This window comes from Pan paniscus, chromosome 16, assembly GCF_029289425.2.
Source record: "Pan paniscus chromosome 16, NHGRI_mPanPan1-v2.0_pri, whole genome shotgun sequence".
NCBI lineage: Eukaryota > Metazoa > Chordata > Mammalia > Primates > Hominidae > Pan > Pan paniscus.
This window is the reverse complement of record NC_073265.2, coordinates 79,036,171-79,052,005: the sequence shown is the minus strand read 5'-3', so window position 1 is coordinate 79,052,005 and position 15,835 is coordinate 79,036,171. Positions and strand designations below refer to the sequence as shown.

The following is a 15,835-nucleotide window of genomic DNA, read 5'->3' as shown; positions in this document are numbered from 1 at the left end:
GAAAAAGAAAAAGGGCAGTCACATCAAAATGCTGTGGGCTGGGACTAGGGCACCGGCAGATGAACTGATTTCCCTGCCTCCCTCCATGGGGCCTTCCTTGGCCGCTCAGTGTACATTGTACTCCTGGCCTCCTCTCTCCCGCTTTCCTCCCCTCTGCTCCACACAGCATGTATCACCCTCCCACATGCTGTCTGCTTTACCTATCTATTGTTAAACACAGTAGATAAGTAAGGTACATACTACCAGGTTGTTTGCCAACCTTCCCCACCATTCGTAGAATGCCAGCTCCACCAGGACTAGGATTGTTGCTTCATTTGTTCACTGCCATGTCTCAGCACCTGAAACAGTGCCTGGCACATACTAGGTGCTCAAAGAATATTATTCTTTCCTTCCTCCATCCTTCCAGAACACTCCCCAAGTGCCTCTTCTGTGCCCCCACACTATACTGTGAGCAGGGGACAGATTTATAAATAAGATGTTACCCCTGTCTTAACAGAGTTGATGGACCCTCTAGGGAATGAATGACTTCAGAGGGTGGTGTGCTCCCCACCCCACTCATCCCAAAAGCTCTCTGTCCTAGCCCAACTTTCAACTTGGACCTCCAGTAACTGGGCCTGTAGAGCCTGCAGAGGTGGTGCTAGCAGTTGCTGCTGCTGTCTGTGGTCTCATCTTCTCAAATATTATGCAGGGGGGCACTGGGAGAGGGCTTCACTGTCTCCGGGTGGTAGGACCTCACACAGGGGACAGGTGCCATGATCGATGTGGCTGGGAGGATGCTGGGTGTGGGAAAGAGAGGAGAATGTGGGAAGGAGGAAGAGGGCATGCTGGGAGGAGAGGCAGAGGAAGCCGAAGAGGGCAGCCTGCAAACCCCACACAGGATGAGACACAGTGAATGTGGTTGAGGTCACTCCAGGATCAAGGGTGAGGCCTTTCCTGGGTGACTTAGGTCCTGGCAGGGCTGCAAGAGGCTGTGAAGCAATGCACTCAGCTTGTCCAACCAGAGAGAAGGCTGCATGTGAGTGGGGAAAAGCAACAGAGGGGCTAGCTCCTCTGGGCTGGGGGGCACCTTGCAACTAGAAGCAGCTTTGGAAATGACCCATTCACAATCTTCATTTCACAGGTGAGGACGCAAGCCCAGAGAGGCTAAGAATTTGCCTGAGATCACCAGCAGAGGGAGACAGAAACTGGACCCACACCAGGCCAGGACTCCTTCCACCATCCCACACTTACCTGCCTCAGTTCTTCAACCTTGATTACCTATCTTTCTCTGCAGAATCTCAAGTGGCACATGCTTTTCGATTGTTCCAGGCACTAGGAAAAAAATGAACAGGAACTGAGGGCATGTCACATGCCAGGCACTGTGCTGGGCTCTTCGCCATGCTGTATCTCAGAATAAGTCTCACCAGCTGGGTGCAGTGGCTCACGCCCGTAATCCCAGCACTCAGGGAGGCCGAAGTGGGAGGATCACTTAAACCTGGAAGTTCAAGACCAGCCTGAGCAATATAGCAAAACTCCACCCCTACAAAAAATACAAAAAACATTAGATGGGCATGGTGGCACAGACCTGTAGTCCCAGCTACTCAGAATAAGTCTCACCAAGACCCGAGGGGAGATAACTGTCTCGATTTTACAGATGAGAGAGTAGAGACTCAGAGAGGTTGACAATTTGCCCAGGGTCACACAACTACTCAAGAAGCAGAAGTGAAACCAGCGACGTCAATGCCTAGCTTTCCCTCTGCTCCCCCTATTCTGCAGGGGTCACACCACCCAGGCCCTCAGGCTGTGGAGGCTCTGACAGTTGGTCTTGACGCAGAGAAAGGGATGAAGAGAAGACTTCTGGACTGGAAGAGGCTCCCTGGGCCCCTTCCTTGGTTGGTGATTGCTGGGGCTCACTGAGGTCAAGAGAGACCTAGCAGCTTCCTGGAATAAAACAAAGGGAGAAATACCATAAAGGGTTAAATACTATGGTATGTTGATATACTATAAACAAATAATTTTTTCTTTTTTCAAGATGAAGTCTTGCTCTGTCGCCCAGGCTGGAGTTCACTGCAACCTCCACCTCCCGGGTTCAAGAGATTCCTCTGTCTCAGCCTCCCAAGTAGCTGGATTACAGGCGCCCTCCATCACACCCAGCTAATTTTTGTATTTTTAGTAGAGACGGGGTTTCACCATGTTGGCCAGGCTGGTCTCAAACTCCTGGCCTCAAATGATCCACCCGCCTCAGCCTCCCAAAGTGCTGGGATTACAGGTGTGAGCCACTGTGCCCGGCCAGGATTTGTTTTTGAATGTTAATTCATGATGACCTATATTAGTTGAGTGGCCCAGAAATGTAACCCAAGAAAAAAACCATCTGATAACAGTGTCTCCCTTGAACCTTGTATCCCCTTTGTAGTCTGAAGCCCATCATTTGTACCTTTAGTCTACCAAATATGAAGGTCAAGGGCAAACGGCCTTCTTGTGCTGGCTGTGGGTAGTGACTGTGCTTGGCTGTGGCTCCAGGTCTGTCCCACTGAGCCTCTGCAGGGCTTGTGAGTCAGCATCTCTCTCCTGGACCCTGTACCCTGCCCCATCAAGGAGTCCCCCAAGGGGTCCCGGGTTCCAGCACCACAGGTGTGCTAGGGGACTCTGGAGGAGGTCTGGATGGGAGGGCAGTTCTCACAATGAGCAGGACACCCCGGCTTCCCTATCCTTTAAGCAGGCCAGCCTGGTGAGCAGGTCTTCTACCTGCCCCCTCCCGGCCCAGGCTTCAGGGACCACGCCACCCACTGCCCTCTATCCCATAACGCCACTGCTCCTGTGGGGAACCTAGATGCTCATGAATCTACTTGCAGCAGCCTCTCCTATGCCAGCCCTTGTCTCCCTCCCTCCACTTATTCCCATTGCCGTGTGCTTGATGTTTTTCTCCCCAGCAGTGAATGCACATGCACGAAGTCAAACCCTCCTTCTCGCTCCTTCCAGAGGGGACAAGCAGAATGGCACAGTAGAAAGACTACAGCCTTTGAAATCAGACAGCCCAGGGTTTGAATCTCCAGCAAGTTCCTTAGCCAATCTGAGAACTCAGGTTTTTCAACTGTAGGATGTACCTACAATGTCCACTTCACAAGTGTTTAGTTGAGAATTTAAATATATATCAAAAGGATCCAGCAACCGCAGGTACTTAATAAATGGTCCCTATTGCTGGTATTGCTCATGCAGTGTCTGGCTGCTTCTTTGCCAAGGGAGTGGGGATACCCTGGTACCCCACGCTGGCACAGTGTGGCCACACTCAAGTTCCAAGCACCCTGATTAGGTGCTTAGCCTCAGATGTTATACATGGCATTAGTGGCTTTTACAAATCTGGGATTTCAACTGGCAAGATTTTTTAAAGCCAGCATTGGCAAGAGTGCATGGGAAAAGTCACTGACCCCTGGCTCACAGGGTGCATGCTTTGTCTCGTAAAATCTTTCTAGGGGAACATCTAGAGATATGTATTGAAACAGCTCTGCCTCCAGGAATTCACAGAAAGTTGTGCAAAGACTTACATATCTGGATGTTCATGACAGCATGATTTGTAATACTAAACAAATAAAAAATGACCTCATCGCTCGTCACCTAACACTAGGGATTGTCTAGATAAAGCACAGTATATCCTGCTATAAAAGTTATGTTGTGGCAGGCTGGGTGTGGTGGCTCATGCCTGTAATCCCAGCATTTTGAGAGGCTGAGGTGGGAGGATCACTTGAGCCCATAAGTTCAAGACCACCCTGGGCAAGACAGGGAGACCCCATCTCTACAAAAAAAAAAAAAAAAACTTAGCCGGGTGCGGTGGCGCACGCCTATAGTCCCAGCTACTCAGGAGGCTGAGGCCAGAGAATGGTGTGAACCCGGGAGGCAGAGCTTGCAGTGAGCCGAGATCACGCCACTGCACTCCAGCCTGGGCAACAGAGTGAGACTCTGTCTCAAAAAAAAAAAAAAAAAAAAAAAAAAATTAGGTGGGCCTGGTGGCACATGCCTGTGGTTTCAGCTAATTGGGAGGCTGAAGTGGGAGGATCACTTGAGCCCAGGAGGTCAAGGCAGCAGTGAACCATGATCAAGCCACTGCCCTCCAGCCTGGGCATCAGAGCAAGACCCTATCTCAAAAAAAAATAAAAATAAAAAAGAAAAAGAAAAAGAAAAAAAGTTGTAGAAGTATAATATGGGAAGGTGTTTACAAAATATGAAAGAAGTTAAAAACGCTATAAATTAGTATGATCGTTTGAAACACTCCCCCTGCTCCCCTCCAGCCCCTCTTCAATGAGCTAGGAAAAGACTAGAGTACATACACCAAAATATTAGTATTGCCTCTGGGTGGTGGGATTATGAGTGATTTTTACTTTCTTCTTTGTGTTTTTCTGTATTTTCCAAATCTCTACAATTATCTCTGTATTTTTAAAGAAAAATTAGAAAATCAAATTTATTTTGACAATATACAGACTAAGCTTAGATTTTACTTAAATATTATGGTTAACTCATGTCAAGATCACAGATCTTAACCAGAAGACAGTTTCTGACTATAGATCAATGAACTTGTGAAAAACTCTTAAATTGTTCTTACAATCCTTTATCCGTGTTTTTTTTCTTAAAACCCTTGTATTTTGGAATAATTTTAGATTTACAGAAAAGTGGCAAAGACAGTCCCCATATAGCCCTTACTCAGTTTATCCTACTGTTAACATTTTACATAACCATGACATTTGTCCCAACTAAGAAAACAACATGGGAACGTCACTATTAACTAATTTTCAGGCTTTATTTGGATTTTACCAGTTTTCCAATTAACATCCTTTTTCTGTTCCAGGGTCAAGTCTGGGGTAGCACATCACAGATGTCTCCCCAGGCCGCTCTGTTGTGTGACAGTGTCCCAAACATTCCTTGTTTTTCATGTGCCCTGTATGAATTTCATAATCAGAAAAAGAAAGGACAGATGATGATGCAGATGATGATGCAGATGATGATGATGTTGATGATGATGACTTAGGTCTGGGAATTCCTTCTGATCTCACTGGGAGGCCAATGATCCCCGTGTTTCTCTGTTCAGCAGAACAAAAGGAGAAAGGCCCCAGTATCAACGGGACACACAGAATTTGGGGCACCCTGATCCTCCTGCCCACTGCCTTAGCCTCTGCTCCTGCCGCTGTCCCCCAGCCGGACGCGGGGAATCTTTTGGGGCCCTCGGCTTGGGTTGGGCCCCCGCCAGTTGGGCGAGCTCGCGGGCGGTGCCCGAGTCAGCTGCTCCGCGCCCCACGTGGCCGCCCCGCCCCCCTGCCCGGGTCTCAAAAGCCCCGCCGGCCTCCGAGCGTCCGAACCGCCCGCTGCCAGCCCGGCCAGGCACCCCTGCAGCATGGCCTGGAACACCAACCTCCGCTGGCGGCTGCCGCTCACCTGCCTGCTCCTGCAGGTGGTTATGGTGATTCTCTTCGGGGTGTTCGTGCGCTACGACTTCGAGGCCGACGCCCACTGGTGGTCAGAGAGGACGCACAAGAACTTGAGCGACGTGGAGAACGAATTCTACTATCGCTACCCAAGTAAGTCTCGCCGCCTGCAGGCCCAGCGGAGGCATATCCGCACCGGTCCCCACCTGGCCAAGGGCTCGGCCCAGAGCGGGGCAGAGGAGGGGATCTATCCTGCAGCCGCGGACTCCGCATCTCGCCGGCCTCTGCAGGGCATGCGTGGGAAATTGTCAGATGTGCACAAACTCCTTTTCCCCGTGAAAAACTAGTAGGGAAAACACCGGGATGAGGTTTTTATTTGACCGCCCTCCCAGCCGTCAGAGCCCCCCAACATCCCTGTCAGAGAGCCCTGCTTGGTATACTAAGAAGATCCGAGTCCTCTCGCCCCATTACCAACCAGTGGGTGACCTGGCTGCCTTGTCCAGAGGAGCGCTTACCCCAAATAAGCGCCAGCCCTGCTGCGGGCAGAGGTGTTGTGGGACCACTGGTGGGCCAGGAGGCCAGGACACCCACCCCCTTTTAGCTTGGAGAGGGAAAACAAGCGCCCCTGAATCTTCTGGTGTCAGCGGTGCTGTGGTTAAGAGCATGACCCTACAATCACACACCTCCCTTTCTCTCATGCTCTCGTGGCTCTTGCCACAAACCAGGTGGGTGGCCTCAGGCAAATGCCAACCTTCCTAAACCTCAATTTCCTCATCTACAGAATGAAGATAATGGTAGGACCTCCTTCACAGGGGTTGGGGTGAGGCTGTGGCGAGGAAGTGCATGTAAAGCTCTGGCAGAGTTGGGGTGGGATCCTTTCTTCATAATGGAGCAATTGCTACAAGAGCACCAAACACAGGTGCCCTAGGACTCAGGAGCAGGGAGAGCTAGCCCAAGGTCACTCTGAGCTGCCCGACCTCTGGACTCCCAGCCTGGGGCTTTTCCCAAAATCAGAATGCCCTTGTACTTTCTGATTTTCCACTCCATCCGCCATCAGCCAATGACAATTATTCTAGCCGGTGGTGTTCATGTAGTCATTGACTGTTAGCTTTGAAAGGGACCCTAAAGCCCCTCTCCAGCAGCCGCCTATATCAACTGGTATTCCCTCCACACCTTAGACATTCTCGGCAACAGGGGATTCTCTATCTCCAAGAAAACAACTGCACACTTTCAGAATGGCAGCCTGCATGAAAAAAGACTGCGTTTGGGGGGCTGCAGGCTTGGTGGGAGCCAGCCATATTAAGTGGCTGCCAAAAAGTTAGGGCTATCATGGGCTGCATTTAATAGTTACATGGTGCCTAGAAGGGAAGTAACAGATAAGGGGTGCGCCCCCTGCTGGGGAGACCACAGTTTCTCCTGGGCTCCATTTAGGGCTGTTTTTTAAAAGATATCTTAGACAGCTGCAGCCTTGGGATTCAGGCTCCAAATCCACTGTTCACATTGTCCACCTTTCCTCTCCTCAAGGGGGGGACTTTCCAGCAAACAGTGAGGCAGGCAAGCTTGAGACCCTCCTTTACCTGTTCTTCTCCCTCCCTCCCACACTTGCTTCCCACTTGACCCCAGAGCATAAGGGGCAAGAACCCCCATGGGCGTTCACAGGTCCTCAATGTGTCTGGGGAGTGGAGGACCTCAAGACCTTAAATAGGCTAGGTGCGATGGCTCACACCTGTAATCCCAGCATAGTTTGGGAGGCTGAGGTGGGAGGATCGCTTGAGCTTGGGAGTTTGAAGCTACAGTGAGCTATGACAGCACCACTGCACTCCAGCCTAGGTGACAGAGTGAATCTCTATCTCTCTCCCTTTCAAAAAAAAAAAAAAAGAAAGAAATGAGAGAGAGAGAGAGACCCTATAATAGGAGCTGCAGAACCTCACCAGTGGGGAGGTACAGTCCTTACATCTCCCCAGCTCTTATCCTCCTCCCACCACACTTGCCCACCCACCTTTCACACCCCAGCTTAATGTGTTCATGCAACAAGTGCTTATCTGTAGTGTGATCATACAATTTATCATCATCAGAGGACACCTCTGAGAGTGAAGGTGGTGCTGGTAGTAATTTGCTGGGACCCATGGATAAGCCATGACTGTCCTGGCAAATCAGGGCTATGGTCACTCTGGATAAATAAGTTGAATATCCTGGGTCTCTGTCCCCAGACTTTCTGGAAGCAGAGAGGGGCACCGTGGCACCCAGGGCCTCAGTGGGACCAAGTGCTCTGAGCAGAAGTGATCTGTGATGGCTTCCTGGGAAGTGGTGGATGGTGAGGAGGGGAGAAGCCGAGCAGCCAAGGGGGCCACTAAAAGGGGGTGCTGTTGCGAGGAGGGGCAGTGGTTCTGTGTGGCCCAAGAGTAGGGTTTGTGAAAGGGATGGGGCAAGGATGCTAACAGGGGGAGAGCCCCAGCATCAAGGAGGGCCTTGAGTTTCCCCTGCTAGTTCTCCTGGAGAGCTCTTGGCCACTGGAGCAGGAAGCAACAGAGGAGAGGGGTATAGGGGAAGAATCTTGGCAAGAAGTAGTGGCCACCCCTCCAACCGCACGTGCGTTCTCTCCTTTAATCATCACCACCACCTGTGAGGGAGGTGGTGTGATGACCCCCATTCTACAGATGAGGAAACTAAGGCCAGAGCGGAGAAGTGTCTTGCAAAGGTCACTCAGCTGGGAAACCAGGGAGCGAGAGGAGCAGCCCTGGGGTCTGAGCCCACACTCCTGGCCCACTCTCCTCCCTAGTCTCAACCTTCCCCCTTTCCCCCGCTCCACTCATCGTGGCTGTGGTTAGGAGTTAGAGGGCACAAGGCTTCCTGGCCCATGTGAGTCCCCAAGCCTGGGTTCCTGGGCAGCGAGGTGATTCCTAGGGGATTGGGGTGAGGGCAGGCTCCAAGGTGCCTTCCCTGTTCCTGGATCCAGGCCATCAGCAGCTGTGCGGGCCTCGTTTCTACTCAGGGGATTAGTGAAGCCTGCTGGGCATCTCCAGTTTCCGGAGGAGTCCAGCTCCAGTTGGCTTGGCCCGAGGGTAGCTCCCCAGGCATGGGCCCTGCAGCAGGTAGCAGGCATGGAGCCAGCTGGGGACTCACTTTGGCAGTGCCCTCGGAGGCCCGTGATGCAGGCAGTGGCTGTGGTTGCTAAACACGCAGCTTCCCTATGGGCTGGTGCTCCAGGGTCTGGGTGAACCGCTGAGGGCAGTGGCTTCAGGGAGGCTGGCCCAAGGAGGAGCCACCAGGGCTTGGACTCCAGAAGCTCCCTGGAAGACCAAGGGAGGAGTGGGACACATTTCGGGAGATGACCCAGGGCGGAGGAAGCTCTGGTTTCAAACACCGGAAGGACTGTGTCATGAGGCCGAAGCAGGCTCCATTTGATAAAGGACGAGCTTACCCACAGGCAGAAGGCAGTGGAACTTTAGAATTAAACAGATCCCATTCGGGTGCATCACTGCATGGAGGAGCCAACCACCTCGCCACAGTGAGCCTCAGCGTGCCCATCTTAAGGTAGAAATGTTATTTAAAGTACAGGATCTCTAGGAAGACTCAAGATGACAGGTGACTGGTAGGGCACTCATCTCCTGGCATAAAGGGAGAGGACAGTAAATGCTGCCACTGGGCTTCCCCAGAAGGGAGTAAGTGCTCCTTCCGTGAAGGTGTGTAAGTATCAGCACCTTGTCAGAAACATGGTGGAGTCACCTCTCCCTATATTAGTTGGAACTATTATAGCATTTAAATTCTTTTGTGCACTTCCCAATCACAAACTGCTTTTTGCCTGCCCTGTCAGGTGGGGCATTTATAATTTCCATTTTATGATGGAGGTAATGGAGGTTCGAGAGGAGCTGGACACTCTCAGCCAGCCAGTGGCACAGGCAGGGTCAGAGCCAAGCCCCCACCCCAGGGCCTACCTGCTTTCCAGGGTCTTCTGTGGCATTGCTGCCCCCTGACCATCTCCCCAGGAGATTTTGCAGTGTTGATGTGGAAGAGGTGGGCACGGAGTCTTGGGGGAATTGGGGAACTGGCCAGTAGGTCTCAAAGAAAACAGGCTGGGCTGCGAATGGGAGGGGGAGGGGGGCAGCACCCAGACCCTGGAGGGCACCATCCTTCGTGTGCTGATGCAGCAGAGGGGAGGGCTGCAGAGGCCCATTAGTGTGGGACACTTTGTTCCCCTAGACTCAGCCAGCCTGGTGGGGGACTCGTCTACAGAGGGAGGCAGCAGGAGCTAGAACGGGGCTGGGGGCTGGGAGTAAGGGGAGAAGGAGAACAGCTGGGTACTGGTGCCCCCTGGAGGCCAGAGTGCCAGCCCTGCCCCATCAGGGACCTCCAGGTTGAGGAAGCCAGTTCTGGGCAGGACAGGTGGAGTCACCAAAGCTGGGGAGGGAGACTGAGGGTCAACTTCTGTTGACCCTCAGCAAGTTGCCAACCCAATGCAATCTTGTCAGTCTTGAAAGAGGAAAAGAGAAATAATAACTTATATGATGGGGCAATTTCTAAAGAGCCAGCTGCCTTCGCATAGGGCTTTGATTGCGTTATACCATTACATGTGTGCTACAAAGCTCTGCAGTGAGCACTGTCCAGGGGCTGTTACTATCTCCCATTTGACTGACAAAGAACCTGTAGATCTGAGAAGTTCTGTCCTTTGCTGAAGGTCCATACGGTTTGGACCCTCAAATCGTCACTATTAAAAATCTTTTTTTTTTTAATTTTTATTTTTTTGAGATGAAGTCTCACTCTGTTGCCCAGGCTGGAGTGCGATGGCACAATCTCAGCTCACTGCAACCTCCGCCTCCTGGGTTCAAGTGATTCTCCTGCCTCTGCCTCTCGAGTAGCTGGGATTACAGGTGTGCACTACCTTGCCCGCCTAATTTTTGTATTTTTAGCAGAGATGGGGTTTCCCCATGTTGGCCAGGCTGGTCTCGAACTCCTGACCTTAAGTGATCCACCTGCCTTGGCCTCCCAAAGTGCTGGGATTACAGTCATGAGCCACCGCGCCCAGCCTAAAAATCATTTTAGGTAGCATCAAACTTTATGAAACAGAAATTAATAAGTGGATACATTTTGATGCTGAATTAAGACCAGTTTGACAGATAAAGAGACGGGAAGCAAGAGGACAAATTGGGGAGGTGCCCAAGGAGAAGGAAGTGGGTGTCTGTGTTCCTGACGGAGGGAAGAGAAAAAAAGAGACACCCCCAGACAGGGTGAAAAGGAGAGACAGGGCACCCACCAGAGCAGGGAGAAGAGCAGGGTGAGAGGGGACAGGCAGGGAGGATGGACCAGGAAAGCGAGGGCTCCCTGCTCCTGCTCTCAGGCCACACAGAGGCCAAGGCAGCCCTGAAACCACACACACCTTCCCCTGCAGCAGCGGCTCCCTTGGTCCTCTTCAGCTTCGCCCCTGCCAGCATGTCGCCTCTATACCACCAGGCAACTGACACCCTTCTCATCGAAAGGACCCCACTTGCGGTGACGCTGTCTTTCCCCAGGGGCTCCTCCCACCTCCCTGCCAGCGTGTCCTTCGTCTTCTCTGCTAGCTTCAAGGCACAGCCAGTTCTCAGCTTGTGTCTCTCTCTCCCTTCATTCCCACATTGCAACTCACAGCTCTATTTGCAGGCCTGCCCAATCTCAGACCTCAGCTCCAAGCCCCCACAGCCAGGCTCCATTTCTCCCCCTAACCCCCGCCCACCAGCCCAGCCCTCACCCCCCTGGTCATCTGAAATTCACCACGGCCAGGCCAGACCCAGCACCTCCCTCCCACGCAGCAACCTCTTCCCACTGCCTTGTGTTTGTCAACAGCGCTGCCATCCTGTCATCCTGCCAACTCCCCTCCCTGCTTCTGGAATTGTCATCTGAATTTGTCACCTCCCTCTCTTTCACACCTCTCTTCCAGTCTGTCACCCATCAGTTCTTCCCAGAATAACCATAATACCATTTATGGTGCTTCACATACATCAGCTCAATTTCTTCCACAACAGTTAGAAATGTGATAAACCCTGCAACACGATCATACATGAAATCATTTGCGCACATTGAGAAACCTAAGCCGAGGTGTATTTGTTCATGTAAACTCAGCACCGATGCTAAATTCAGAGGGAAGTTCAGAGCACCACCCTGGGGCAGGACCCACAGCTCTCCCGCACTGGCTTGTACCCCTGCCCTTCAGTGTGCCAAGCCCCCTAAGCCTCCTCCAGGTAGCTGCTAGCTGAGGGGGTCTGTGGCCTTGGCCTGGACCTCAGGGAAGCCTGGAGGGGAAAGAGATGAGGGCAGGCAAGGTGCAGGCAGCTGTGCCGTAAGCATCGCTCCTGCAGCCTTGGCCAGGCTGCAGTGGGCACCAGAACCTGTCAGCCCTCCTGGTGGGAGGCGGACTGGAGGGGGGCTGCAGCCCTTCCTGTGAAATCCCACCTGAGCTCCTGGACCACTGCTCAGCTGGCACACCTGGGTGCTTCTGAGACAATAACAATCATTCATTCATCCATAGCTATTAACTGAGAGTCGACCTTGGCACTCTCCTAGGTGCTGGGAATACCACAGTGAACAAAACAGGCATGGCTCTGCCTTCTTGGAGTTTTATAGCGTAGTGGGAAAGACAAACAAATGTGTAACTTCAAATTATAACAAGAACCGTGAAAGAAAAAAGGATGCCATAAGGGAGAGAACCTAGGAAAGAAAACGGAGTGCCATAGGGGGAGAACCTGTCTTAAATGGGTGGTCAGGAAGGCCTCTCTAATGAGGTGACAATTTGCTGAGATCTGCTGGCCATTCTGCAGGAACAGCATCCCAAGTGGCAGGGACACCATAGGCAAAGACCCTAGAGTGTGGGACTGAGAAGCAGAAGGGAGGCCAGAGCAGCTGGAGCACCGGGGGAGGTGAAGATGTGGGGAGGTAGAGATCCCCTGGGAGGCAGGTGGGTGAGGGAGTAGGAATCCCCCGGGAGACAGGTGGGCGGGGCTGGGACAGGCCTGTCAGGGCCCTGGAGTCTCTTTTCCTTTTGACTGTTTACTTGGAAATAATCCCAAATTTACAAAAAGTTGCTCAAACAGAAATAGCACAAAGAAAGCTACACTCTGGCCAGGTGCAGTGGTTCACATCTGTAATCGCAGCACTCTGGGAGCCCAAGATGGACAGATCACTTGAGGCCTGGAGTTTGAGACCAGCCTGGCCCACATAGCAAAATCCTGTCTCTACTAAAAATTAAAAAAAAAAAAAATTAGCTGGGTGTGGTGGCACATGCCTGTAATCCCAGCTGCTGCAGAGGCTGAGGTGGGAGGATCATTTGAACCCCAGGAGGCAGAGGTTTCAGTGAGCTGAGATTGCGCCACTGCACTCCAGCCAGGGTGACAAAATGAGACTATGTCTCAACAACAACAACAATAAAAGAACACCATATACTCTAACGCAGACTCAGCTATTTGCTCACTCTTTCTCTACACGGATGCACACGCACATACACACACGCACACATACACATGTGTGCTTTGTTTTTCTGAACCATGTGAGGGTCAGTCACATACGTCATGGCCCTCTACCCTTAACTATTCCAGTATATTTCCTAAGAAGGGGGATATTCTCTTCCATAACCATAGTAATCAGCTTCATAAATTTCCATTAATGCAATATCTTCACCTGTTTATATCTTATTAATATAATATCTTAATCTGTTTATATCTGATTTTCTCAATGGACCCAATAATTACCATTATAGCACTCCCCTCCCCCATTCTCCCAGCCCCACCAAATACAGAATCCAGTCTAGAGTAAGGTATTAACTTTAATACCTTTTGTCATGTCTTTTAATCTGGAACATTTCAAAGGTCTTTTATGACTGATACTTTTCAAGAATACAGCCTTTCCCCTTGTTAATAACATGTTCCTCATTTTGTGTTTGTCTGATGTTTTCTCATGATTAGATTGGGTTCTGCAGTCTCAGCTAGAATCCCACCTAGGGGATAGGTCCTTTTCAGGGTATCACATGTGGAGGCATGAGTGATATTAATTTTGATCACCCAGTCAATATGTTGCCCAGTATAATTACTGTTATTTTCTTCCCCTGCAACTAATAAGCAGTCTATAAGGAAACCCTTTAAGACAATGCAAACGTCCTGTGCATACTCAAAATTTCCCCCTGCATTTAGCATCCACTGATTGAATCTTTACCATGAAAATGATGATTTTCCAACTCTAGCACTTTTTCCATATTTAACAGTGTAGCCTCAGCATTCTACTGTAGGCAAGAGCCCTATCTGCTACCTCATTTATTTGTTTACCAACTTATTATCAGTATGATCTCATGAGTTCCTTTTTTAATGGTTTTAATTCATTATAACACATAATTGCTTTGGTGCTCAGATTGTCCCAGATTTGGCCAGTGGGAGCCCTTCCATCTGGCCCCTGTGTCCTGTGACATCTGAGGTTCCTATTTGTGTGTTATGCTTTTGCAATTCTCTTTGCTTCTCAAAGCTCTTTGTCTTCTGTTATTTTCTTGGAGTTGAGAACCATGCAACATAAGCGCTGAGAGGGCAGTTAAGATCATCCTAATACATCCCTTTAGTTTGGTCGTTGAGAAAACTGAGGCTCTGAGAAGGGAAGTGGCTTGCCAAGGCCACATTGTGAGTTGGAGAAGACTTGGGTCAGAACTCAGAATTAGGCCATGCCTGAGTGAACATAAACGATGACATCTGCCCATTTAGATCACCTACTATGGGGTAGACACTGTGCTAGATGCTTCTTTACATACACATGTGTGTTTAATCCTCACAACATCTGTGATGTAAGCATTGCAGAAGCAGGTGCCAAGCCCCGAGTTAAAATACTTAACTTTCCCAGAGTCATCCACCCAGAAGATGGAGTAACCGGGGTCCAAATTCAAGTCTCAGTGATGCGGGGATGTGTATCTGCTGGAGTCAGTGGTGGGATATGGGGATGTGATCAGCTATAACTGATGTGCTTGGCCTGTCCAGGCTACTCCTTGGCCAGATGAGCATTGATTCTCCATAGCAAAGGAACAGGACTGCGGTGGAGAGGGCAGGGCATCATAGCCTCAGACGGTCTGGGCTATCGACCTTAGACCCTGCGTGTAAACCACACCTGGCCCCAAATTCTGATGCCCAGCTGCCACCTCCAGCCTGGGCCAGTAGAGCCACCCAGGGAGGAGGGTAGAACCAAGGAGCTGCCATCTCTCAAGGAGGGCGCTTGGGAATCTCTTGGCACTACAGCCCAGTGGTTTAAATAGGCTAAGGTGGGGACCCACCTCGGGTCCCCCCCCAGCGCCTCCCTTTCTAGAGAGGCCCTTATGAAGGAACTGGAGGCTCTGCCCGCAGCGTTACCTTGCCCAGCCCCAGGGTTCAGATGTGGGGGTGGGGGTGGGGGAACCGGGTTAGGATGGTGGAGCAGGGAGACGCGCCAGTGGCGGGGAAGACTGAGGGGCTACCTCGGCCTTCCTGGCCCAGACCCAGGGCTGGGACGAACCTTTGCCAGACCACCGAGTCCCGGGCTGCACTGTCCCCGCAGGCTTCCAGGACGTGCACGTGATGGTCTTCGTGGGCTTCGGCTTCCTCATGACTTTCCTGCAGCGCTACGGCTTCAGCGCCGTCGGCTTCAACTTCCTGTTGGCAGCCTTCGGCATCCAGTGGGCGCTGCTCATGCAGGGCTGGTTCCACTTCTTACAAGACCACTACATCGTCGTGGGCGTGGAGAAGTGAGCGCGGGGCGGGCCCCGGGGGCGTGGCGGACTGGGAAGGATGGGGCTGGGCAGGTGAGCCTGAGGGAGGAGGGCGTGCCCATCGGCGGGACCGGGGCTTGAGGCTGGAGGGCAACTCCTCCTTTGGGCCACACTGGGCTTGCGAGACAGACAGACAGACAGACACAGACACACACACACACACACACACACACACACACACACACACACACACACACACACACACACTCTCTCTCTCTCTCTCTCTCTCTCTCTCTGTCTCTCTCTCTCTCTCACTTCGCTTCCTGATCAGCGATTCTCCAGGGTGGGAGTCGTCCAAGTGTCATACATAGGAGGGTCTCCCTTCCCCTACGACAAAGGCTGCAGGGACTTGAGGCTAGACTTTCCTCTGGGGGCAGGGTCCGGCCGGGCCCGGCACATCAAAATCGCCCAGCCCTGTGTCCTGAGAGACCGCAGCCCACGGGACTCTGGTGGGAGAACTGGGATGTCTGCACCAGCCTCAGAGGCTCCTTGTGAAGGAAACACCGAATGGGGACTCCAGCCAAATGGAGGTACCTCTCTCCCTGCCTTGCTTCACCGCCCCCACCCACCCCAGGGAACAGGTGCCGGAAACAGCTGCGAGACGGGTGTGGGTGTGGAGTGTTAGGGCTGAAGCCCCGCCCCCTCCTCAGCTTCCACGGGTGGAGCACCCTACTGTCACTTCTCAGCTCCATCCTTCTCATGACTT

The 15,835-nt window shown here is 51.8% G+C and overlaps 1 protein-coding gene and 1 long non-coding RNA gene across 2 annotated transcripts in view; one reads left to right on the top strand and one right to left on the bottom strand.

The window, feature by feature from the left end:
• The window catches only part of LOC117976100 (uncharacterized), a 107,044-nt gene that overhangs the window by 4,808 nt on the left and 86,401 nt on the right, over positions 1 to 15,835 (bottom strand). The window contains exons 2-6 of the long non-coding RNA XR_010110077.1: positions 5,401 to 5,674; positions 4,783 to 4,906; positions 1,597 to 1,920; positions 1,404 to 1,519; positions 1,231 to 1,311 (exon numbers count right to left, since the gene is read on the bottom strand). This is a non-coding gene — a long non-coding RNA (uncharacterized LOC117976100). The remainder of the gene's footprint in view (positions 1 to 1,230; positions 1,312 to 1,403; positions 1,520 to 1,596; positions 1,921 to 4,782; positions 4,907 to 5,400; positions 5,675 to 15,835) is intronic.
• RHCG (Rh family C glycoprotein) overlaps positions 1,121 to 15,835 on the top strand; it is a 28,917-nt gene continuing 14,202 nt past the window's right edge. Inside the window, exons 1-3 of the mRNA XM_003820424.4 lie at positions 1,121 to 1,967; positions 5,057 to 5,543; positions 14,919 to 15,105. Of these exons, the coding sequence (XP_003820472.2) occupies positions 5,360 to 5,543; positions 14,919 to 15,105 (371 nt within the window). The 5' untranslated portion in view covers positions 1,121 to 1,967; positions 5,057 to 5,359. The remainder of the gene's footprint in view (positions 1,968 to 5,056; positions 5,544 to 14,918; positions 15,106 to 15,835) is intronic.